The sequence below is a fragment of the Polyodon spathula genome, chromosome 14 (assembly GCF_017654505.1).
Source record: "Polyodon spathula isolate WHYD16114869_AA chromosome 14, ASM1765450v1, whole genome shotgun sequence".
NCBI classification, from domain to species: domain Eukaryota; kingdom Metazoa; phylum Chordata; class Actinopteri; order Acipenseriformes; family Polyodontidae; genus Polyodon; species Polyodon spathula.
The window spans coordinates 266,010-292,086 of NC_054547.1; the positions used below are offsets into that span (position 1 = coordinate 266,010).

At 47.0% G+C, this 26,077-nt stretch overlaps 3 protein-coding genes across 11 annotated transcripts in view; all 3 read left to right on the forward strand.

Annotated features, from left to right (window-relative positions):
- Positions 1-6,056, forward strand: part of plpp6 (phospholipid phosphatase 6) — an 8,337-nt gene extending 2,281 nt beyond the window's left edge. Inside the window, exon 2 of the mRNA XM_041270235.1 lies at positions 5,396-6,056. Coding sequence (XP_041126169.1) covers positions 5,396-5,763 — 368 coding nt within the window. The 3' untranslated portion in view covers positions 5,764-6,056. The remainder of the gene's footprint in view (positions 1-5,395) is intronic.
- Positions 6,057-14,780: 8,724 nt separating this feature from the next.
- LOC121326520 (flavin-containing monooxygenase 5-like) lies at positions 14,781-20,911 on the forward strand. Of its 2 annotated transcripts, XM_041269849.1 has the most exons (10): positions 14,823-14,878; positions 15,936-16,119; positions 16,287-16,428; positions 17,223-17,411; positions 17,520-17,685; positions 18,165-18,307; positions 18,505-18,704; positions 18,780-19,132; positions 19,714-19,786; positions 19,904-20,911. In XM_041269849.1, the coding sequence occupies exons 3-10, from the start codon at positions 16,297-16,299 to the stop codon at positions 20,316-20,318; spliced, it is 1,671 nt and encodes a 556-aa protein (XP_041125783.1). In that variant the 5' UTR covers positions 14,823-14,878; positions 15,936-16,119; positions 16,287-16,296; the 3' UTR covers positions 20,319-20,911. The 2 variants fall into 2 exon arrangements, with proteins under 2 accessions (XP_041125784.1, XP_041125783.1); XM_041269850.1 differs by lacking the exon at positions 15,936-16,119 and having other exon boundaries at positions 14,781-14,878.
- Positions 20,912-23,583: 2,672 nt separating this feature from the next.
- prrc2c (proline-rich coiled-coil 2C) overlaps positions 23,584-26,077 on the forward strand; it is a 34,190-nt gene continuing 31,696 nt past the window's right edge. For 5 of the 8 annotated variants that reach the window (XM_041269844.1, XM_041269846.1, XM_041269845.1 and 2 more), the window contains exon 1: positions 23,585-23,938. The gene's annotated coding sequence lies outside the window, so the exon portion shown is untranslated. Of the gene's footprint in view, positions 23,939-26,077 lie in introns of all 8 variants that reach the window. The other 3 variants (XM_041269841.1, XM_041269843.1, XM_041269842.1) reach the window with 1 other exon arrangement.

Genomic DNA, 26,077 nt, shown 5'->3' on the forward strand with positions numbered 1-26,077 from the left:
ACACTCTCAGGTATAGCAATGTGTTTCCTATGAGATGAGACAGCTTACACACACACTCTCAGGTATAGCAGTGTGTTTCCTATGAGATGAGACAGCTTACACACACACTCTCAGGTATAGCAATGTGCTTTCCTATAGCAAGATGAGACAGCTTACACACACACTCTCAGGTATAGCAATGTGTTTCCTATGAGATGAGACAGCTTACACACACACTCTCAGGTATAGCAGTGTGTTTCCTATCCTATGAGACAGCTTACACACACACTCTCAGGTATAGCAATGTGTTCCTATATGAGACAGCTTACACACACACTCTCAGGTATAGCAATGTGTTTCCTATGAGATGAGACAGCTTACACACACACTCTCAGGTATAGCAATGTGTTCCTATGAGACAGCTTACACACACACTCTCAGGTATGATGTTTCCTATGAGACAGCTTACACACACACTCTCAGGTATAGCAATGTGTTTCCTATGATATGAGACAGCTTACACACACACTCTCAGGTATAGCAATGTGTTCCTATGAGACAGCTTACACACACACTCTCAGGTATAGCAATGTGTTCCTATGAGACAGCTTACACACACACTCTCAGGTATAGCAATGTGTTTCCTATGAGATGAGACAGCTTACACACACACTCTCAGGTATAGCAATGTGTTTCCTATGATGAGACAGCTTACACACACACTCTCAGGTATAGCAATGTGTTTCCTATGAGACAGCTTACACACACATGTATAGCAATGTGCTATGAGACAGCTTACACACACACTCTCAGGTATAGCAATGTGTTTCCTATGATGAGACAGCTTACACACACACTCTCAGGTATAGCAATGTGTTCCTATGAGACAGCTTACACACACACTCTCAGGTATAGCAATGTGTTCCTATGAGACAGCTTACACACACACTCTCAGGTATAGCAATGTGTTTCCTATGATGAGACAGCTTACACACACACACTCTCAGGTATAGCAGTGTGTTTCCTATGAGATGAGACAGCTTACACACACACTCTCAGGTATAGCAATGTGTTTCCTATGAGATGAGACAGCTTACACACACACTCTCAGGTATAGCAATGTGTTTCCTATGAGATGAGACAGCTTACACACACACTCTCAGGTATAGCAATGTGTTTCCAGGTATAGCAATTTGTTTCCTATGAGACAGCTTACACACACACTCTCAGGTATAGCAATGTGTTTCCTATGAGATGAGACAGCTTACACACACACTCTCAGGTATAGCAATGTGTTTCCTATGAGATGAGACAGCTTACACACACACTCTCAGGTATAGCAATGTGTTCCTATGAGACAGCTTACACACACACTCTCAGGTATAGCAATGTGTTAGCTTACACACACACTCCAGGTATGATGAGACAGCTTACACACACACTCTCAGGTATAGCAATGTGTTCCTATGAGACAGCTTACACACACACTCTCAGGTATAGCAATGTGTTTCCTATGAGATGACAGCTTACACACACACTCTCAGGTATAGCAATGTGTTTCCTATGAGATGAGACAGCTTACACACACACTCTCAGGTATAGCAATGTGTTTCCTATGAGATGAGACAGCTTACACACACACTCTCAGGTATAGCAATGTGTTTCCTATGATGAGACAGCTTACACACACACTCTCAGGTATAGCAATGTGTTTCCTATGAGATGAGACAGCTTACACACACACTCTCAGGTATAGCAATGTGTTCCTATGAGACAGCTTACACACACACTCTCAGGTATAGCAATGTGTTCCTATGAGACAGCTTACACACACACTCTCAGGTATAGCAATGTGTTTCCTATGAGATGAGACAGCTTACACACACACTCTCAGGTATAGCAATGTGTTCCTATGAGACAGCTTACACACACACTCTCAGGTATAGCAATGTGTTTCCTATGAGACAGCTTACACACACACTCTCAGGTATAGCAATGTGTTCCTATATGAGACAGCTTACACACACACTCTCAGGTATAGCAATGTGTTTCCTATGAGATGAGACAGCTTACACACACACTCTCAGGTATAGCATGTGTTTCCTATGTGTTATAGCAATGTGTTCCTATGAGACAGATTACACACACACTCCAGGTATAGCATTGTGTTCCTATGAGACAGCTTACACACACACTCTCAGGTATAGCAATGTGTTCCTATGAGATGAGACAGCTTACACACACACTCTCAGGTATAGCAATGTGTTCCTATGAGACAGCTTACACACTCTCAGGTATAGCAATGTGTTTCCTATGAGATGAGACAGCTTACACACACACTCTCAGGTATAGCAATGTGTTTCCTATGAGACAGCTTACACACACACTCTCAGGTATAGCAATGTGTTTCCTATGAGACAGCTTACACACACACTCTCAGGTATAGCAATGTGTTTCCTATGAGATGAGACAGCTTACACACACACTCTCAGGTATAGCAATGTGTTCCTATGAGATGAGACAGCTTACACACACACTCTCAGGTATAGCAATGTGTTTCCTATGAGATGAGACAGCTTACACACACACTCTCAGGTATAGCAATGTGTTTCCTATGAGACAGCTTACACACACACTCTCAGGTATAGCAATGTGTTTCCTATGAGATGAGACAGCTTACACACACACTCTCAGGTATAGCAATGTGTTCCTATGAGACAGCTTACACACACACTCTCAGGTATAGCAGTGTGTTTCCTATGAGATGAGACAGCTTACACACACACTCTCAGGTATAGCAGTGTGTTTCCTATGAGATGAGACAGCTTACACACACACTCTCAGGTATAGCAATGTGTTTCCTATGAGATGAGACAGCTTACACACACACTCTCAGGTATAGCAATGTGTTCCTATGAGACAGCTTACACACACACTCTCAGGTATAGCAATGTGTTTCCTATATGAGACAGCTTACACACACACTCTCAGGTATAGCAATGTGTTCCTATGAGACAGCTTACACACACACTCTCAGGTATAGCAATGTGTTCCTATGAGACAGCTTACACACACACTCTCAGGTATAGCAATGTGTTTCCTATGAGATGAGACAGCTTACACACACACTCTCAGGTATAGCAATGTGTTCCTATGAGACAGCTTACACACACACTCTCAGGTATAGCAATGTGTTCCTATGAGACAGCTTACACACACACTCTCAGGTATAGCAATGTGTTCCTATGAGACAGCTTACACACACACTCTCAGGTATAGCAATGTGTTTCCTATGAGACAGCTTACACACACACTCTCAGGTATAGCAATGTGTTCCTATGAGACAGCTTACACACACACTCTCAGGTATAGCAATGTGTTTCCTATGAGACAGCTTACACACACACTCTCAGGTATAGCAATGTGTTTCCTATGAGATGAGACAGCTTACACACACACTCTCAGGTATAGCAATGTGTTCCTATGAGACAGCTTACACACACACTCTCAGGTATAGCAATGTGTTCCTATGAGATGAGACAGCTTACACACACACTCTCAGGTATAGCAATGTGTTCCTATGAGATGAGACAGCTTACACACACACTCTCAGGTATAGCAATGTGTTTCCTATATGAGACAGCTTACACACACACTCTCAGGTATAGCAATGTGTTCCTATGAGATGAGACAGCTTACACACACACTCTCAGGTATAGCAATGTGTTCCTATGAGACAGCTTACACACACACTCTCAGGTATAGCAATGTGTTTCCTATGAGACAGCTTACACACACACTCTCAGGTATAGCAATGTGTTTCCTATGAGATGAGACAGCTTACACACACACTCTCAGGTATAGCAATGTGTTTCCTATATGAGACAGCTTACACACACACTCTCAGGTATAGCAATGTGTTCCTATGAGACAGCTTACACACACACTCTCAGGTATAGCAATGTGTTTCCTATATGAGACAGCTTACACACACACTCTCAGGTATAGCAATGTGTTTCCTATGAGATGAGACAGCTTACACACACACTCTCAGGTATAGCAATGTGTTTCCTATATGAGACAGCTTACACACACACTCTCAGGTATAGCAATGTGTTTCCTATGAGATGAGACAGCTTACACACACACTCTCAGGTATAGCAATGTGTTTCCTATGAGACAGCTTACACACACACTCTCAGGTATAGCAATGTGTTCCTATGAGACAGCTTACACACACACTCTCAGGTATAGCAATGTGTTTCCTATGAGATGAGACAGCTTACACACACACTCTCAGGTATAGCAATGTGTTTCCTATGAGACAGCTTACACACACACTCTCAGGTATAGCAATGTGTTTCCTATGATGACAGCTTACACACACACTCTCAGGTATAGCAATGTGTTCCTATGAGACAGCTTACACACACACTCTCAGGTATAGCAATGTGTTCCTATGACAGCTTACACACACACTCTCAGGTATAGACAGCTTACACACACACTCTCAGGTATAGCAGTGTGTTCTTTGCATAGGACTTTGTTCTTCAGGTCATGAGACAATTCTAAGTCAGGGTGTGTTCCTGAGATGAGACAGCTTACACACACAGTCAGGCTCAGTGTTCCATGAACAGCTTGCACACTCTCAGGTATGCAATGTGTTTGAGATGAGACAGCTTACACACACACTCTCAGGTATAGCAATGTTCTTGGTTGAGCCGTCTGTATGAGTTCCGGCTCTGGTTGGACACACACATCAGGTGAGATAACATCTATGTTATGAAACTTGATTACAAAACACTAAAGCACACACATCACTTATCAGAACAGGAGTTTGTTCTTTGCATAGGACTTTGTTCTTCAGGTCACAGGATCATAGAGAATTCTAAGTGGGTCGCCTCCCCCACAGATCCTGCAAGTGGCTCAGTCTCCAGAAAGTGCACAGGGTTGCTGTTTTGCCTTCTCTAGCATATGACCTAAAATGTTCTTGGTTGAGCCGTCTGTTGAGTTCCGGCTCTGGTTGGATAAACATCAGGTGAGATACATCTATGTTTATGAAACTTGATATAAGCCAGGCCATAGCAGTTTGATCCATTCCTCGTCGTACTAGGAGTTTAATGAGCTTGTTACCTATACACAATGTGGCTGATCAAGCCCATAGTAAAACCTGGAATGGTACAAACTGCTGTGCAATAGGAGTTTTATTCCCATCCCTGGCTTCTCATCCAGTTTTGAAACCGATTGCAAGAAATGCAGCTGTTGTGGTAAGTGATGTGTGTGCTGCAGTGCCCTGTAGCCCTGTTCTGGAAAGCTATCCAATGGCAGTCTTATTTCTGTCCCTGGTGTAACTATTGCAGTAGGTTATTTTGCATTTGGCATTTACCCTGGCCCTCCCCTCCTCCTCTCCGCACAGCCCTGCTCCTGGACGTGGTTCTCGTGGGGATTGTCAAAGCGCTGGTGCGCCGGCGCCGGCCCTCTCACAACCGGATGGACATGTTCGCCACCTTCTCCGTGGACCGGTACTCGTTCCCGTCGGGCCACGCCACGCGGGCGGCCATGGGGGCGCGCTTCCTGCTCACGCACCTGGTGCTGGCGGCGCCGGTCCGCGTGCTGGTGCTGCTCTGGGCCGTGCTGGTCGGGCTCTCCCGGGTCATGCTGGGCCGACACAATGTCACCGACGTGGCCTTCGGATTCCTCATGGGCTATTTCCAGTACAGCCTGGTGGAGGCGCTGTGGGTCTCCACCGCCAGCTTGCAGCAGCTGCTGGGAGTCTTGGAGTGATAGGGGTGGGTTGAGGGGGGTGGGGAGGGGAGGGGTAGTCACTGAGCTCAGGGGGAGAAACGTCTGGTGTAGCTGCAGGACTTGGGATGACCTGGTAGATGAGGTATCTGATGACTCACACTCTGCTTCATCCCCAAGAAAATGCCCAGCTAGGAAGCTGGAATTTGGAAGAAAAGGGTCTCCTGAACTCTGTCTCTAGCAAGTGAGATTGACTGTCTGTTTTTATTCAAACATCTGACATTACTGTAGCAATTCTTGCTGATATACAAAGAATAATTTGCGGCGTAATTAAACTGCATGTACAGGCCTCCATTACCTCCAGGAAATACACTCACAAAAGAACCTGTACAGCACTGACATTCTCAAGAAAAAAGCTGTTTGAAAAACCTGGGAGAGCTCTGGTAATGAGATTATTACTGTAACTGTACATTTTGTTTCATACGTTTCTGAACACTGGCTAGACCGTTTCCATAAGCACCTCCACACATTCATTGCAATGCAAGTGCAGAAGCAGTGGAAAGTGCAGCCATTCGCGACTTTCTCTGACATGTGAGGAGTGCGAGGGCAAACACGTGCAGTTTCACTGTGGTGTGTAACACCCTTACACAACACCCCATGCTGCTAAAAGCAACTACAGATTACTCAAATTCTCCCAAAAAACCCAAATGAATGTAAGGACCAGGCCAGCCCATGGATGGGCACTCAAATGGAGCTAGTTGTTTTGTTTAGCGCGGTGTCGGCGGGGTTGGCGTGTCTTGTTTAGCGCGGGGTTGGCGCGTCTTGTTTAGCGCGGTGTCGGCGGGGTTGGCGTGTCTTGTTTAGCGCGGGGTTGGCGCGTCTTGTTTAGCGCGGTGTCGGCGGGGTTGGCGCGTCTTGTTTAGCGCGGTGTCGGCGGGGTTGGCGCGTCTTGTTTAGCGCGGTGTCGGCGGGGTTGGCGCGTCTTGGTTAGCGCGGTGTCGGTGGGGTTGGCGCGTCTTGTTTAGCGCGGTGTCGGCGGGGTTGGCGTGTCTTGTTTAGCGCGGTGTCGGCGGGGTTGGCGTGTCTTGTTTAGCGCGGTGTCGGCGGGGTTGGCGCGTCTTGTTTAGTGCGGGGTTGGCGCGTCTTGTTTAGCGCGGTGTCGGCGGGGTTGGCGTGTCTTGTTTAGCGCGGTGTCGGCGGGGTTGGCGCGTCTTGTTTAGCGCGGTGTCGGCGGGGTTGGCGTGTCTTGTTTAGTGCGGGGTTGGCGTGTCTTGTTTAGTGCGGGGTTGGCGCGTCTTGTTTAGCGCGGTGTCGGTGGGGTTGGCGCGTCTTGTTTAGCGCGGTGTCGGCGGGGTTGGCGTGTCTTGTTTAGCGCGGCGTCGGCGGGGTTGGCGCGTCTTGTTTAGTGCGGGGTTGGCGCGTCTTGTTTAGCGCGGTGTCGGCGGGGTTGGCGCGTCTTGTTTAGCGCGGTGTCGGCGGGGTTGGCGCGTCTTGTTTAGCGCGGTGTCGGTGGGGTTGGCGCGTCTTGTTTAGCGCGGTGTCGGCGGGGTTGGCGCGTCTTGTTTAGCGCGGTGTCGGCGGGGTTGGCGCGTCTTGTTTAGCGCGGCGTCGGCGGGGTTGGCGCGTCTTGTTTAGCGCGGCGTCGGCGGGGTTGGCGCGTCTTGTTTAGCGCGGCGTCGGCGGGGTTGGCGCGTCTTGTTTAGCGCGGTGTCGGCGGGGTTGGCGCGTCTTGTTTAGCGCGGCGTCGGCGGGGTTGGCGCGTCTTGTTTAGCGCGGCGTCGGCGGGGTTGGCGCGTCTTGTTTAGCGCGGTGTCGGCGGGGTTGGCGCGTCTTGTTTAGCGCGGTGTCGGCGGGGTTGGCGCGTCTTGTTTAGCGCGGGGTTGGCGTGTCTTGTTTAGTCCGCGGGGTTGGCGCGTCTTGTTTAGCGCGGTGTCGGCGGGGTTGGCGCGTCTTGTTTAGCGCGGGGTTGGCGTGTCTTGGTTAGCGCGGTGTCGGCGGGGTTGGCGCGTCTTGTTTAGCGCGGTGTCGGCGGGGTTGGCGCGTCTTGTTTAGCGCGGTGTCGGCGGGGTTGGCGCGTCTTGTTTAGCGCGGTGTCGGCGGGGTTGGCGCGTCTTGTTTAGCGCGGCGTCGGCGGGGTTGGCGCGTCTTGTTTAGCGCGGTGTCGGCGGGGTTGGCGCGTCTTGTTTAGCGCGGCGTCGGCGGGGTTGGCGCGTCTTGTTTAGCGCGGTGTCGGCGGGGTTGGCGCGTCTTGTTTAGCGCGGTGTCGGCGGGGTTGGCGCGTCTTGTTTAGCGCGGCGTCGGCGGGGTTGGCGCGTCTTGTTTAGCGCGGTGTCGGCGGGGTTGGCGCGTCTTGTTTAGCGCGGTGTCGGTGGGGTTGGCGCGTCTTGTTTAGCGCGGTGTCGGCGGGGTTGGCGCGTCTTGTTTAGCGCGGTGTCGGCGGGGTTGGCGCGTCTTGTTTAGTGCGGGGTTGGCGTGTCTTGGTTAGCGCGGTGTCGGCGGGGTTGGCGCGTCTTGTTTAGCGCGGTGTCGGCGGGGTTGGCGCGTCTTGTTTAGTGCGGGGTTGGCGCGTCTTGTTTAGCGCGGTTTAGCGCGGGGTTGGCGCGTCTTGTTTAGCGCGGTGTCGGTGGGGTTGGCGTGTCTTGGTTAGCGCGGTGTCGGCGGGGTTGGCGCGTCTTGGTTAGCGCGGTGTCGGTGGGGTTTGATCGTCAGCATTCCTCCAGGGGATTGAAGGATGAAGCGAGTGAGGCTGTACGTTGGTTAGGCTGGCTGGCTGTAACACCTTTTCAGGCAACTTTGGAAACAACTGCTTGTAGGTGACATTCGCAAGCCTCCCCACCTCACCAAGCTGCTCAAATGGAGAATGCATTTATTTTTGTTGCTCTCATTTTTCACTCAAGGATCATTCCTTGGCAATGTCAGCAACAGCAAAGTCGCTTGAACAGCTGCTGCATGTCACCTCGTCCTTCCAGCCAGGGGCTGGCTCAGGAGCTCGGCAGTCTCGTTTCACTAAGGGGTGCCGATAGCACTTTGAGCTTGCCTCTGCTGCAATGGCAGCTAACAGAACTGTCACCGCACTCAGGGACACATTTACTGCAGAGCACTGACATGCTCCAAGCACTTCCTGTTAGTTTGGCAGGGCAGGCACTAACACTGATTTTCTTTTTTTTTTTTTTTTTTTTTTTAATGATTTTATTTTGTCAGTAAGTCTCGCACAATGCATTGTTTCACACAGTCATGCCTTCACAAAGAGGAGCAGTGACGGAGTAGGACAGGCTTGGAGTGTAATGCTGACCTCATAATACCTGGGCAGGTAGCTTCTGATGAGTAACTCTCATCATGCAGTAAGTGAGAGGGCCTTGTTTCTCTTTCAGTCCATTCCAGCCCAGGGCCTTGTTGAAACCAGTACTTACTTATTGAATTTAGCAGTGCAGAGCCTTGTTGAAATCAGGTCCTGGTTTTGAATGGACTGAAAGAGCCACTGATCCAGGGCACTGAGAAGCTGTGGGGAAGACCCCCTGTGTTGAAGACTACCTGTCCTGAGCGACCAGCTGCCTTCAGAACAAATTCACTGGCGTGGGCTGGATGAAAGCTCCAGTTCAGGTCCATTTCATTGCAAGACTTCGTTCCAACCAATCCAGCATAACTTTCTAATTCAGAGGTGTCCACGTTTGGTCCTTCTCTCTTTTAAATTGTTTAAATTTTAAATTGACCCAATTACACCCCCATCCAGACCCTGAAGTAGTTCATTCTCTCATTTTACTGGTTAGACCTGGAGTGGAACGGCCCACCAGGACTGTGATTTTCATTGCTCTTCAAATAGGAAGGACCTGGTTGGAGGTCCTGTAATGGAATGGTCTGGAGTTGCTAGAACTGCCTTTCCTTGAACTGGCAGGAGAACGCTGTCATGCAGACCCAAGCATGGCAAACTACAACAGGTTTCAGATTGTCAAACTCAGCCTGGCATTTAAAGCAAGGTACCTCACCTCAAGTGACTTTGTAGAGATCAGAGCGAGAATGTGGGCTAGCAGGAACGAAGACTTTCGATCGCCAGGGACCTGCTCACAGTGCAAGTCAGCCGAGTGCAGGACCCCTAGGAATAAAAGAGCTTTGTGTGTGTTTACACTGTACAGAACAGGATAGGAGCACAACTAACATGTAAAACAACTGAGATTATTAAACAGTCACTCATATTAAAAGAAAAAAAGCAATAATATCTAGATTTGTCATTCTGTCAATTCATAAGTGTAATTTGTTGAAATGTTGTTGGGTTTTGGGGTTAGGGTTAGAGGTATAATTTGTTGAAATGTTGGGTTTTGGGGTTAGGGTTAGAGGTATAATTTGTTGAAATGTTGGGTTTTGGGGTTAGGGTTAGAGGTATAATTTGTTGAAATGTTGTTGGGTTTTGGGGTTAGGGTTAGAGGTATAATTTGTTGAAATGTTGTTGGGTTTTGGGGTTAGGGTTAGAGGTATAATTTGTTGAAATGTTGTTGGGTTTTGGGGTTAGGGTTAGAGGTATAATTTGTTGAAATGTTGTTGGGTTTTGGGGTTAGGGTTAGAGGTATAATTTGTTGAAATGTTGTTGGGTTTTGGGGTTAGGGTTAGAGGTATAATTTGTTGAAATGTTGTTGGGTTTTGGGGTTAGGGTTAGAGGTATAATTTGTTGAAATGTTGTTGGGTTTTGGGGTTAGGGTTAGAGGTATAATTTGTTGAAATGTTGTTGGGTTTTGGGGTTAGGGTTCAGACAGACAGCTCTGCAGGAGCTCCACACTAGCACTTCTAGCCCTGGAAAACTCTGCGCTGAAGGAGAGCCATGTCCCCTGGGTTTCACCTGGTTATAATGGGGGCTGTCTCTGCTAGCAAACAGATTGATCTCTCACTAGGTTGCATTATGAAGCACCTGAGCGCCCTCCTCTGGTGCCCTCAGGTATTTGCACGGGAGTGTACAAGTTCTTCCCCCTCTATCAAACAAGCTAACTTGTTTTTTTTACTGCCAGTAAGAATCAGAGACTGTCTTTAAGCAATGTGTTGTTTCTGAATGCTGGTCCACTCAAGTCATAATTGCACCTTGAAGGGGATGAGAACCCCACAAGCCTTCTCTTGGAGTTCCTGCATCGCTGCACCCTGTGGAACCCTGACCGGAGTCCAGGTGGATCTCACTGCTGTACAGTCCTCTGCAATGCATGTCACATCACTTCACCAGCTATACATATATATAGAGCATATACTGAGTATTGATGTAATACTTACGTGAAATTGAGATTTATGATGTGGCCATATTGTGATTTATATTTTTTTTTAAATAACTATAACATGTTTAAGTATTTTGTGACCACTTCTGTTCCTGGATTGCGTTTCCATTACAGGTTTCACAGGCCTTAAATAAAAGTAGTTAAGTGTTTTAGGACTCAGTCTGCTGTTAAACTAGTTGAAAGAAAGACCTGGACTGGATCTGTGGAGGTTGCCTCCCCTGCTGTATAACATGTAATAAGAGATAAGACAATACAGTTAAGAACAATAAAACATGCCTGATAGATTCAATAGAATAGATTGGTGTGACAGTGTTGCAGGTACACTGAGAGTAACACTGATAAAGAAGGCTCAGATTGGTGTGACAGTGTTGCAGGTATACTGAGAGTAACACTGATAAAGAAGACTCAGATTGGTGTGACAGTGTTGCAGGTACACTGAGAGTAACACTGATAAAGAAGGCTCAGATTAGTGTGACAGTTGCAGGTACACTGAGAGTAACACTGATAAAGAAGGCTCAGATTAGTGTGACAGTGTTGCAGGTATACTGAGAGTAACACTGATAAAGAAGGCTCAGATTGGTGTGACAGTGTTGCAGGTACACTGAGAGTAACACTGATAAAGAAGGCTCAGATTGGTGTGACAGTGTTGCAGGTATACTGAGAGTAACACTGATTAAGAAGGCTCAGATTAGTGTGACAGTTGCAGGTATACTGAGAGTAACACTGATAAAGAAGGCTCAGATTAGTGTGACAGTGTTGCAGGTGTACTGAGAGTAACACTGATAAAGAAGGCTCAGATTGGTGTGACAGTGTTGCAGGTATACTGAGAGTAACACTGATTAAGAAGGCTCAGATTAGTGTGACAGTTGCAGGTATACTGAGAGTAACACTGATAAAGAAGGCTCAGATTAGTGTGACAGTGTTGCAGGTGTACTGAGAGTAACACTGATAAATAGTAGAAAGTCCCTTTACCTAGAACTTGGTTCAACATATTGAACAAATAAAGGGTGCTCCAAAAATTCCCAGCTGCTCCCCTTTAGGGAGCTGCAGATGCCCCAGGAATTTCCAGACGGTTTCACGTAAAACTCTTTATTACCAGTATTTATTTTTTTAAATTATTGTTTTAACATAAGGGAAAATAGATATACAGTATTGTGACAGATATGGAATGATTCTTGGTGTTGGATGAGGTTGCTGTGTAAAGGGAACAGAGTACCTTGGATTGGATGACCCGACAGTTCATTCCCAGGGTTAGGCTGAAGTATCTAGAAAGGGGACTGAGCTGCGGTACACTAAATCATTGAGCCAGAAGGTTAACGGCTGATTGGAGGAGTGGGTGCACTCGTTAACCAAGGCGCCACGGTTGACGGTTTATAAAGAGGACGTAGTGAGGTGATCTGTTCTTTGTGATGGTTATGCTAAGAACCGAAAGGACTGATACTGTGATTGTTACTGTGTTACTGTTTGTCTGTCTAAAATGTACTGTTTGTTTGTTTGCTTATTAAGACTAGACAGCTAACACAATCCGGAGCTGTCGCCCACAGCCAGCACTAAACCCGGACAACCCTGCACATTGCTTCATGGATAAATTGTAATTCACAGCGAGCAGTACAGCACGCACGTTGGACTGGTGACAGTGTTGTATCTCGTGTGTGTTTGTACTGGACTGTAGCCCATAATTATTCCCTGCGCGATACACACCGCTGTATACTGCCTGTCCTTTCTATTATTTACTGTCTGGTCATCAGACCATTTGGATTACAAATAAAACAGAAACCATTTCACCTGTACTTTGTTGCCTGTCTTTTCTTGATGGGTTACTGCACCTGCACTTCCAGAGATGCCAACATTTGAAAATGGAAATCCTAGCACCTGGTGAGCGAAGCATCAAGAAAACCCTAGCATACCCTAAACCCGCCCGCTTCACGCAATTAAGGAGAAAATCAGTCGATATCCAACAATATAATGTTTAGACAGAAATGTAACTCAGAGTTAATTATTTGTCATAAAAATACAGGTTTTATTAAAATCATAGTTTTATGTCTGTGCTCCAGTAAGACCTCTTTCTTGACCGTGACTCAAATTACAGCTTTTCAAAAAACAGTAGTCAAGGAGATTCAGCATACATTTTTCACAGTACAGAGTATTTATTGTTTATGTACAAGGAAGTATATGATTTAGCATCTCTGAACCAATAAATACATTTCTTTACTGCATATATATATATATATATATATATATATATAGATATATATATATATAATATATATATATATATATATATATATCACAAAACTGTACCTAACACTATAACATAAAGTTGAACTAAAATATAGGCATATAAGCCAGTCTTGGCAATTCTCAATCTAGAATTGAAGCAAAAAAGGCATTTAATTTCAGCCAAAAAAAAAAAAAAAAAAAAAAGCTTTTTACCACTACAGATTATTATGCTAAGGATACAAAAATGTAAACTAAAGAGCACAATTCAGTGTCGGTGATGGCCGGTCAATGTTATGGCTTATTCACATATGTAACTTAGTATAAGTAGCACTCTTGCACTTCATCAGTACAGACTTATTTTCTTCACTGAAGTAACGTATTACAACTGGGTACAGCTGAGTCTCGACGTCACTACTGCCGTCGCTTGCAATGGCAAAAAAATCACTTCTCCAAGCCGAGGCCTGTTCAGTAGCTGAAACAGATGCTACAGTTTCAGCGATTGCTGTCGTTCTGCTCCTCGCACAGCCGTACTCGGAAGCAATTTTACTATCAGGAAAAGCCACTTTCACAAGTGGGCCTGTGGGATCTGCAACAGCAATTGGTAAATTGTGCTCTAAAATGAAGTTCGTAACAAGAGTCTCCGCTTTAATCACGTCATTTTCACCATCTGTTTAAAAAAAGAACAATCCAAAGATCTATTTTCCTGAGCTCCTCGTGAATTCCTCTCATGTTTCAAGGTTCTGACGTGTTCATCAATATCATTTATTCCCCCATGCTTGACACTTAAATCGCACCTGGAGTACTCACAGTATGCATGATGTTCCGATATCTTACTTTTTTTTATGAATGTATACGCCTTGATGTAATCCTCTTTGAACCTTTGTGAATTCAGCCGCTGTCTTTTTTGTGTTGCCATTTCCTTTATTAAAAATTGAATGAAAAAGTTACCGCTGCTATTTACCATTTGCTTGCTGCCGAGACACTTTTTGTTATATCTTGGCCGTCCAATCACTGATCGTCTTTTTTTTTTCCAATAGTGGCAAAGCCTTGACTACCGTGCATGTCCCATTGTAAATGGTCTAGGTACTGTGCGTTTTTTTTAACCACAAGCCAATCACAGCGCGTGAATCGGACACAAAAATGGGAACGCGGAAACGCACACCATCATTTACACAGGATCACTGACGCAAGTCTAATTAAAAAAAAAAAAAAAAAGTATTTTTTTTTTAACTTGGCCCGTATCACCGTAGCAGAGCCTGAAAACCATAGTTGGCATCTCTGCACTTCACCTGCTCTACTAATTACCACTTTGCCATATGTACGTAACATCAAAATCACCCTCACCCAAAATACAGCATTTTCCAAACAACAATATAGTGAAAAAGGTTGGAAAATAGGAGCCGGGAGCAGGACAAGAACTGGCAATCTTGCACTCCGCTAGTGAAAGAGAAGCAGGGAAGTCGGTCTGATTGAAGCAAGTTTGCAAAGGCGGCCTGCACCACTGGAGGCTGAGCACAGCTTTCCAGTGAACCCACACTGATTACAAGGGGGGGCGGAGCTGCCAGCTTCCAACCAAACAGGCAGGCAACTGGCCAGCAGAGCTGCACAGGGGGAAGGGAGCACTCAGTGCAACAGGAGCCTGTTGCTGTTTGGAGAAGCACAACAGATTAGGCAAGGCCTGCTCAGAGGTTTGATTTATTTATTTATTTATTAATAAAAAATGAAACTCTTTTAAAGTGACAGTTGTTAAAATAGTCACATGTTAATAACAGTGTTGTTGTTTTATTGCTTGAATGATCTTGTTACTTTTAAGTTTTGTTTAAAATGTTTGTGTTGTTTTAGGGGGTTAATTAGATAACTGACTGTTTAACTGAGAAATTACAAGGATTCAGAACAGATCCCAGTACAGCATAAGGATAGCAAATTCCAGTAAGCTTTTTGACAGAGTCCTGCACATAAGATGAATTCTCAAACTGAACGCAGTAGGCGTTCAAGGAAATGCCTACAGAATTAGGATTAGGGAGTGGTTAACATGTAGAAAACAGAAAGTACCTCAGAATGGAGTGAAGTAACCTGTGGAGTACCACAGGAATCAGTATTAGGTCCTCTATTATTCCTAATCTACATTAATGACTTAAATTCTGGTATAGTAAGAAAACTTAAAAAGTTAAATTTTGCAGACACCGTTGCAGCAGCAAAGGTCTTTCAAAATGATCTAGACAGCATTCAGAACTGGGCAGACACATGGCAAATGATATTTAATATAGAAAAGTGTAAAGTACTGCATGCAGGCAATAAAAACGTGTATTATAAATACCACATGGGAGATACTGAAATTGAAGAAGGAATCTATGAAAAGGATCTAGGGGTTTATGTTGACTCAGAAATGTCTTCATCTAGGCAATGTGGGGAAGCTATAAAAAAGGCCAACAAAATGCTTGGATATATTGTGAAAAGTGTTGAATTTAAATCAAGGGAAGTCATGTTAAAACTTTACAGTGCATTAGTAAGACCTCATCTACAATATTGTGTTCAGTTCTGGTCAGCTCGCTACAAAAAGGATATTGCTGCTCTAGAAAGAGTGCAAAGAAGAGCGACCAGAATTATTCAGAGTTTAAAAGGCATGTCACATGCAGACAGGCTAAAATAATTAAATCTATTCAGTCTTGATATGCTCTTATTTGTCTTCCACTTGAGGCATGAGATGTTTTTAATCTCACACCTGATCTCTCTACCCTGCTCTAGTTACAGTGGAGGTCTGAGGCCACAGTACAAACCCTTTCACCCAGTCACTGGCAAATTGGAAGGTTGCGTAACACTTTGATAGGACTTTGTTCTTGTCACGCGAACTTATGTACTGTGCATAAGACTGGCTAGGAAGAGCTTTGCAAAGATCTTGCAGTGTGTGCTTGAGACTGAAACGGAGCAGGTAAGGACAGCTGAAAAGACCTTGTGCTGTAATTAGTAAAGTTGCTACTGATGTTTATATAAATACTGATATGTGCACTTGTTTTCTGCTGGATAAGGGAGTGTGTTAGCGTCGATCTGTAAAGTGCACATCAATGTAAGCGCCCGTCTCCCTCTTCCCCACTGTAGCGTCAGTGAGATGGGTCGGCGGATAGCTGTGATCGGGGCCGGAGTCTCGGGGCTCACCTGCATTAAGAGCTGTTTGGACGAGGGACTGGAGCCAGTCTGCTTCGAACGCAGCAAGGACATCGGGGGGCTCTGGAGGTTCAAGGTGAGGGGGTGCTTTGAATTCATTCTGATTCTGCTCTTTCCTTTAAAGAGAGCCCATATTATAAAACCTCACGTCAACTCTGCAGGGTCTTTGTTGGGCAGTGTTGTGTGCTGCACTGCTGTTACAGATTCTGTCCCGTCAGTGAGATGAGGTTAAAAGCTCCAAAGCCACAAATGCAGAGAAGCTCGGCTCTTTTGCATTACGGTTAAGACACTGGCTTGCATTGCGCAGGGTCCCGCACAGCCTCCGCCTTGTTACACACAGATGCTTTCATGCTTTAAGTCAAGAATCTCAGTGATCATGTCCAAAAAAAACATAACCTGTACAAATGAGTTTATTGCAGCCAGGGAATAATGTAAGTGGCTTGCACAAACGATGCATCATGTGTCTAATTTAGGATCCGGATTGTCCAGTTAAGGTCAAATTACTGTACGGGCTGGAATGCCTCAAACTGCTATGCGATGTGTCTCAGATAATTCCCTGGATTTCTCAAAGGCAGATGTTGAGTGTTTTTGAAATATGACCCTGCACCTATTTTTTTCAGCATTTCTTTGCTAATAGCCCCCCACCCCCAGTCTTCAAGCTGATTTTGTTAAGCATTGTACAGGCAGGTTTTATTTGAATGTTACAAGTATACGAGTCATCTGGGTTTTACAAACACATATACGTAGAGAGCTTCTGTTTCGTTCATTCCGCAGCTCATTAGGAGCCCAGTGTACTGTACAGTGTGTGAAGAGCACATAGTTTGCACCACCCTTTCCAGTCAGCTGTATAATTGTGTCTCTCGTTTGCAGGAGACAGCAGAGGCTGAGCGAGCCAGTATCTACCGCTCTGTCATCATCAACACCTCCAAAGAGATGATGTGCTACAGTGACTTCCCCATTCCTGATCACTTTCCCAACTACATGCACAACTCCTGTCTTCTGGAATACTTCCGCATGTACGCCCAGCACTTTGAGCTCACGCGCCACATTCGCTTCCAGGTCAGTGTGTGTTTCCCTTGCCCTGCCGTGCTCTGGCTCTGTGGAAACGACTGCACTGTGTAAATCTGCTTACTGACTGTTTCCTTTCCCTGTGTGTTTGTGATTCAGACCGCAGTGCGCAGTGTGAAGAAGCGTCCGGATTTCTCCCGCTCGGGACAGTGGGAGGTGGTGAGTGTGAGCAGTGCGGGACAGGAGCAATCAGAAACCTTCGACGGGGTGATGGTCTGCACTGGACACCACACCCACCCCCACATGCCTCTGCACGACTTCCCAGGTAATGACTCCCACACAAGCTCTGTGTGCAAGAGGGGTAACACTGAGGGGCTGAACTGGACTCTGGGGTAACAGCAACATTGTCTATAATATATAATAGAGTTAATGTACATTAATACAACAATACACTGGCACCAGCATACATCAACAGGTGACTCGTTTATTCTGTTTCAATTCTATTGCTTTGCACTTATATAGCACCTTTAATACTACCATAATAAAATACAAATTAAACAATTGAAGAAAACAAGAAATGAATAAGAATGAATATATACAGATAAAACACAAAACAATCGCAACATAAATAAATAAAAAAGATACAAACAATGAGTCAAGTAAGTCAAGTTAAAAAGGCTATAAAAGTAAGCCTTTAATCTTGACTTAAAGGAATTGCCCAAGGCAGCATCTCTAATAGAAAAGGGCAATGAGTTCCACAATCTGGAGACCTGAATTTAAACACGCTTTCTTCATGCCCTCTAGGGATCGAGAAGTTCGGAGGGCAGTATTTCCACAGTCGGGATTACAAGAGTCCCCAAGAATTCCAGGGGAAGAGGGTCCTGGTGATTGGGATTGGGAATTCGGGAGGTGACATTGCTGTGGAGATGAGCGGAGTCGCAGAGCAGGTGGGCCACCGCAATGCGCACAAATAAACAACCCAGCAGAGAGGTCAGTTTGTTTCTTCAGCTATAGTTCAGAAGCACCATGACCAGCCCATGGTTCAAACGCTATTCATGCACCCTTTAGAAAAGTGAGTCTAACGACAAAATACAGCTGTGTAACGAACGTTAAGAGAGTAAGTCAGGATCTCAATCCTCCACAGGTGTTCTTGAGTACGAGGCGAGGCTCCTGGGTGCTGAATCGTGTCTCAGATAATGGGTACCCTATCGATATCATGTACAGCACACGCATCATGGAACTACTGAAGAAATACCTGCCTTACAGCCTCCTGAACTGGCTCGGGGAGAGGAAGCTCAACGCCCGCTTTGACCACAGCCTGTACGGACTCCAGCCCGAGCACAGGTAATGTCCAGGCATGGCTCCTGTGAGGACCAGGTGAACAGAGATCACCATGTGTTTCCTCTCCCTCACTCACAGGCTGTTCAGCCAGCATCCCATGATGAACGACGATCTCCCAAACCGCATCCTGTCAGGGAGAGTTCTGGTCAAACCCAATGTGCGTGAGTTCAGGAGTGCGAGCGTGGTGTTCCAGGACGGGAGCGTGGAGAGAATCGACGTGGTGGTCTTCGCCACGGGATACACCTTCTCCTTCCCCTTCCTCGACAACTCTGTCCTCGCCGTGGCCAACAACCAGGTGTCTCTGTACAAGTATGTGTTCCCTACTGCCCTGGAGCGCCCCACACTGGCTGTCATTGGACTCATCCAGCCTCTAGGAGCCATCATGCCTGTCTCGGAGCTGCAGGCGCGGTGGGCAACGCGGGTTTTTGCAGGTAGGAGTTGGTGATTGAAGCTTGCAAATTACCAGTGGATTGGTGTGGATAGGGTTGAGATGGGGTTTAGATGGTTAGAGGTTTTGGTCATGACAGATGCACTGAACAGTTTTTCAACATCTGTCTTGGCCTGAAATGTAATTGTGTGCAGTCAGTCCAAGCAAATACTTAACATGACAGAATTTCGATTTTCTGTGCACGTGACTGTCTTATAATTGTGGAGTCATCTGACACAAGAAACAGAAAAAACATGTTGCTGTCTTTTAACAAACATGACATGGACTGTGTAATTATATTACATTTGTTTCTTGTCTTTAAATGAGCAGTCTGTCTTTGAAGTTTATTTTAAAGATTAAGAGTATTCCAGATACATAACAGTTTATGTGCAAAGTCTTGGTTCTGTTAAAAAGCTGTACCCATATTACTGGTGAAGACTGCTTCACAAGGACAGCTGCCTCTTTGATGAGGGAGGGAGAGGGTACATTAACTGAGAGCTGTGGTGGTGGTGTGCGGCAGCAGGCTGGTGTCGGGGGGGGGGGGGTATTGTTTTACCCTGTCCCTGTCTTCTGTTCTCATCTCAGAATTACAAAAACTGCCACCGGAGAAATCTATGCTGAAGGACATTGAGAAGAAGAAAAAAGCGATGACCAAAAGGTAAAGATACAAAAACATATCACCTGAAATGTATGTGTTATTTCATCTTGTGAAGGATAAATTAGTGAAAGGTGGAGGCTGCGCTGACTCTCTCTCTCTCTCTCCCCCCCAATGCAGGTATGTGCTGTCTCAGCGCCACACCATCCAGGTGGACTATATCCCCTACATGGATGAGCTGGCTGCACAGCTGGGCGTGCGCCCCAGGCTAGGCTGGCTTCTGCTCAGCGACCCGAGGCTGGGTCTCCAGTTGCTGTTCGGACCCTGCACCCCATACCAGTACCGCCTCTGTGGGCCAGGGCAGTGGGCAGGGGCTCGCCATGCTATCCTCACGCAGTGGGACCGCGTCGTCAAGCCACTGAGAACACGGGTGCTCCCAGAAACACCCCGCCCATCCGTGGTGCCTCTGCTGCTCAAACTGTCTGCTGCCTGCCTGCTCTGCACTGCAGCTTCCCTTTACATCCACCGCTACCCTCCCCCCTTTATCCAGAACCCTCCCCCCTTTATCCAGAGATTTGTACCCAACTTGGGTTGACCAGATGTCCCGGTTTTACAGGGATCATCCCATTTTCCCATCAAATGTCCCGATGACCTGAGATTTTTCCCCAAACCTTAAAAGTCTCAGTTTGCAAAGGAGCCAGATAGCATTCCTTGCGTTAATTATATAAATAATCAGCAATCATATTAATGGTTCATGAATACTATTTTTAATATATGTTAGTATACTAAATTCAAAATGTAGAAAAGCAGTGGTAAAAACAGCAATACATTGTTTTTTTTTTTTAGTTTAATGTGAAAACAGTAATGGTGATAAAAAGCACTATATTCAAATAAGAAGCATGTTTTAAAAAAGTGTTTTTTTATAACTATTGTTAATGTATATGCCCCAGTCCTGAGCTCTGGAAATCTGGGGACTCTCACTCAGCTAGGCAGAAAATACAATTCAAAACTTTCCATTGTCTGCTTCAGTTAGCATCCCTGTTACTTCACCCTGACCCAGGACTTTGGTCATCATCAGCTGAATTTTGAATTAACAAAGAGAAAACAAGAAAACATGTTGTAAAAGGCGTCACATTTTGTAATTGGTGTTTGGTTATAACTGTGAATAAATGATTATATTTAACCTCAGTCATATTGCTGTGAAAATCTCATTGTTGGTGGGTAGTTTGTTGTTTGGGTAATTGGAAAACTTCCATTTTAACTGACTGCTATTAATTCATGAGATAAGGGTGTCTAAAAATAATTTTATGAAGATTTTATAATCCTGAATTATATGATTGCACTTATAGCTTAGCCAACTATACATAAGATGAAATATTTAACCAGTTATTGTAACTCAGATGACTGGAATACAAGATTATAATTAGGGCTCCTAGTTTTCGGTTTTTGTTTTCCATCTCTCTCCCTCCCTTTAACCCTTAACTAATGGCTGTTAAGCCTTAACCGAATACAGATTGTTTAAATTAGCGACGCACTGCTAGAAACTAACACAGTGGAAATGAATAAACTGAATTTGGCGATTAGAGCCGGAATGAAATGCAGTTTCAAATAATCAGGTGAGATCAGTGCATGTCGTTTGTGAACTCAGTCAAGATACGAGGGTAAAAAGAAACAGCTTCCTTTGGTAATTAGTTTTTGATTAAGAAAGCGAATCGGCTCAAACTATGTTTAAAGGGACATCACGTGATAAAAAATAAAACCGAAAACTAGAAGTCCTAATTATAATAAATACAGTAGAGAGAGACACCTAGTGGTGAGCATGACGCCTCCAGGGTGCCGAGACCGGAGCTGAGAAGCAGAATCATCCAGGCAAGACTGCACATAGAGGAGGGGGCTGTGACAATGTACAGATACATTTAAGATCTGCCCCAGTCCTTCCTAAGAGTCAGTTACAATAAGTGTGGACTGTCATACATTTAAGCTCTGTCCTGTCCTACCTCTTAACCTGTAATCAACTCAATGGTGTAATACAACACTGATAGTTTTATTAACATCCTCACTGCTCACCTTATACCTACCCAGTTGAACTTTTAATAACGATTATATGAACACAGACAATGTATAAAATGAATATACACAGAACATGTGTATCACTCTGAGTCATTTAAAACATGCTGACAAAAAAGATAGCACTTAAAGCAATCCCAGTTAATTAGGTAGAAAAAGTTCAAAGTTGCACAAACGAGTAACTAGGAGCCATGAAATGTCACACACAACACTGACTTTGTATTACTGATGACACCCCATTCTCCTAGAACCTGAACACAAACTGTAACCCTAAACATTCTCCTAGAATCTGAACACAACCCTAACCCTTCTCCTAGAACCCGAACACAAACCCTAACCCTCCTCCTAGAACCCTACCACAAACCCTAACCCTTCTCCAAGAACCCTACCACAAACCCTAACCCTTCTCCTAGAACCCGAACACAAACCCTAACTCTTCTCCAAGAACCCGAACACAAACCCTAACCCTTCTCCTAGAACCCGAACACAAACCCTAACCCTTCTCCTAGAACCTGAACACAAACTGTAACCCTAAACATTCTCCTAGAATCTGAACACAACCCTAACCCTTCTCCTAGAACCCGAACACAAACCCTAACCCTAACCATTCTCCAAGAACCCGAACACAAACCCTAACCCTTCTCCTAGAACCCGAACACAAACCCTAACTCTTCTCCTAGAACCCGAACACAAACCCTAACCCTTCTCCTAGAACCCGAACACAAACCCTAACCCTTCTCCAAAAACCCAAACACAACCCTAACCCTTCTCCTAGAACCCGAACGCAAACCCTAACTCTTCTCCTAGAACCCGAACGCAAACCCTAACCCTTCTCCTAGAACCCGAACGCAAACCCTAACCCTTCTCCTAGAACGCGAACACAAACCCTAACCCTTCTCCTAGAACCCGAACGCAAACCCTAACCCTTCTCCTAGAACCCGAACGCAAACCCTAACCCTTCTCCTAGAACCCGAACGCAAACCCTAACCCTTCTCCTAGAACGCGAACACAAACCCTAACCCTTCTCCTAGAACCCGAACAAACCCTAACCCTTCTCCTAGAACCCGAACAAACCCTAAACGAGTTGAGATCATATAAAAGTGCTGAACGCCTTTAGTTCGTTGCAATTCAGTCAAAAATTCTTAAACAGAGGAACGCAAGAGTGTCTATCACCCTGTCAGTGGTGTCTACCACTGAAGAATGTGTACAGCAAAGTAGAGAACGTCTTCCATTGGGTAACATTCGTTTGGTTCGTTGTCATAATATACACGAACCCCACAATTCCCTTACAGTAACATACACTGTGACTGTCTATTTTCTACATTAAACTAAACGAAAAGGCTCAAATTAGCTCTCAAAAAACAAATATTAAATTAAGTTAAACTTACCTAGGTATGCTGGTATTGATAAGTGAATATATATTTTTAAATTAATTAAACCTCACTGTCTTGAGCTGTTTCTGACTCTGAGGTAACTAAGCGACCGTTGCGCCACTGCACGATAGCTGCTGTGTAGTAACGCTGTTGTAATATTTCACAAGCACAGAGTACAAGTGCTTTGAGCTGCGTGTATTTTGTTAATGAAATTACTGTTTAAAAGGCAAACACACTGGCGTCGCATTGTAAAAGCCGAAGCACTGCCCCGAACCCACACCTCCGCAATGCAACCCGTCCAAACACTGCTCTGTCTCACACTACGCGCTCCGAACACCTTCCCCGCCCGATTGCAGGGAGGCGGGATCTCCGTGCGCCGCCGCCGTGACGTGTGACGCAGCGCGTCCTGGGCTGGCGGCCTGCCATCTTTGATTCTGCTATAGGCCGCAGCGGGAGCCGCTCGGTCTCTCCGAAACAAATAAAGAAATAAGAACAACGTGAAGGAAACAAAGACACGTCTCAGGAAAGGGAGGATTACCGAGCGCTTCACCTCCACACAGAAAGGGGAAGACGCTGATATATAGAGAGCGGCTGAGGAGAAACTGCAGACACCATTGTAATTCACCCCCTGCACTCCCTCCAAACACAGAAAGAAAGAAAGAGAGAGAAAAAAAGAAAGAAAGAAAGGCAGGCTGAGGGGTGTCACCTGCCTGGACTGGGGGAGTCTTCACCACACCGAGCAGGACAAGAAGAGGAGAGGGACCGGCAGAGAGAGGTAGCGGGGAGAGTGGGCAGGGAGAGGTAGCGGGGGGAGTGGGTTGGGAGAGGTAGCGGGGTGAGTGGATTGAGAGAGGTAGCGGGGGGAGTGGGCTGGGAGAGGTAGCGGGGGGAGTGGGCTGGGAGAGGTAGCGGGGGGAGTGGGCTGGGAGAGGTAGCGGGGGGAGTGGGCTGGGAGAGGTAGCGGGGGGAGTGGGCAGGGAGAGGTAGCGGGGGGAGTGGGCTGGGAGAGGTAGCGGGGGGAGTGGGCTGGGAGAGGTAGCGGGGGGAGTGGGCTGGGAGAGGTAGCGGGGGGAGTGGGCTGGGAGAGGTAGCGGGGGGAGTGGGCTGGGAGAGGTAGCGGGGGGAGTGGGCTGGGAGAGGTAGCGGGGGGAGTGGGCTGGGAGAGGTAGCGGGGGGAGTGGGCTGGGAGAGGTAGCGGGGGGAGTGGGCTGGGAGAGGTAGCGGGGGGAGTGGGCTGGGAGAGGTAGCGGGGGGAGTGGGCTGGGAGAGGTAGCGGGGGGAGTGGGCTGGGAGAGGTAGCGGGGGGAGTGGGCTGGGAGAGGTAGCGGGGGGAGTGGGCTGGGAGAGGTAGCGGGGGGAGTGGGCTGGGAGAGGTAGCGGGGGGAGTGGGCTGGGAGAGGTAGCGGGGGGAGTGGGCTGGGAGAGGTGGAGTGGGCTGGGAGAGGTAGCGGGGGGAGTGGGCTGGGAGAGGTAGCGGGGGGAGTGGGCTGGGAGAGGTAGCGGGGGGAGTGGGCTGGGAGAGGTAGCGGGGGGAGTGGGCTGGGAGAGGTAGCGGGGGGAGTGGGCTGGGAGAGGTAGCGGGGGGAGTGGGCTGGGAGAGGTAGCGGGGGGAGTGGGCTGGGAGAGGTAGCGGGGATCGTGGGTGGAATTGTGGGGGGGGGGTGGTGGGGCTGGGATAGTAGGGGGGGAGTGGGCAGGGAGAGGTGCGGGGGGGGAGTGGGGCTGGTAGAGGTATCGCGGGGCGGAGTGGGCTTGGAGAGGTAGCTGGGGGGGTGGGCAGGGAGAGGTAAAGCGGGGGATGGGGCTGGGAGAGGTAGCGGGCTAGTGGTCTGGGAGAGGTAGGCGGGGGGAGTGGCGGGAGATGTAGCGGGGAGTGGGGCAGGAGACCGGGTTAGCTGGGTAGTGGCTGGAGAGGGAGCGGGGGGAGTGGGCAGGGAAGGTAGCGGGCGGAGTGGGCTTGGGAGAGGTAGCGGGGGGAGTTGGGCAGGGAGAGGTACGGCGGCTGGGAGTGGGCTGGGAGAGGTAGCGGGGGGAGTGGGCTGGGGCTGGGAGAGGTTGCGGGGAGAGTGGGCTGGGAGAGGTAGCTGGGGGAGTGGGTTGGGAGAGGTAGCGGGGAGAGTGGGCTGGGAGAGGTAGCGGGGAGAGTGGGCTGGGAGAGGTAGCGGGGAGAGTGGGCTGGGATAGGGCTCAGAGACGTGAGAGACCTCGCACTGTAGCCAGGAGACAGGCCGGCAGTGATGGAGACTTGCGATTCTTTGCGCAGAGGAGGAAAGGGACAGTGTCGTGTGAGACGAGAAAGATGCCAGATACCGCTACACACTGGCTTGAGAGGGGGTGGTACCGGGCCGTCCCCATATAATCTAGTTGTATTTTTTATTGTGACCCACCCTCTGTCTGGTCTTCACAAAACGGGGGCCCCTGTGTTATCATCTATTTATTATGCTATACAGACAGCTAGCTAGCTATCGCCGTGGAGTTCCGCTGGTCTGCCCGGTGCTGCACACAAAGACGAGTTTGTAATCATGTTTGCTGACACTGCATCGTTTGTCTAAATGGTATTATATCATGAGCAGGTACATCGATTTTTTTTTTTCAGTCTCGCTACCATCTGCGTGCTGAACTGTAGTTATTGGCTTCTGGTCACTATGTTACTAGCGGAATTATTAAACTCTGCTGACTCGTATTGGTATTGACTGTGTGTCTACGCGTATCATGAGAACTGGACAGGACAACCGCGATCTGGCGTTGTGTTTCAGTACAGGCTGCAGGTGTATTTCTCCGTTTCCCTGGCACTGCTGTGGGTGTGAGTTATTTCTTTCACTGTCCCGATGGTGTAGTTCCGTCTACAGCATGTTGTTCTCGGCGTCAGCACTGTTCCGAAGCCCCGTGTGAGTAACACACGCTGGATCTGCTT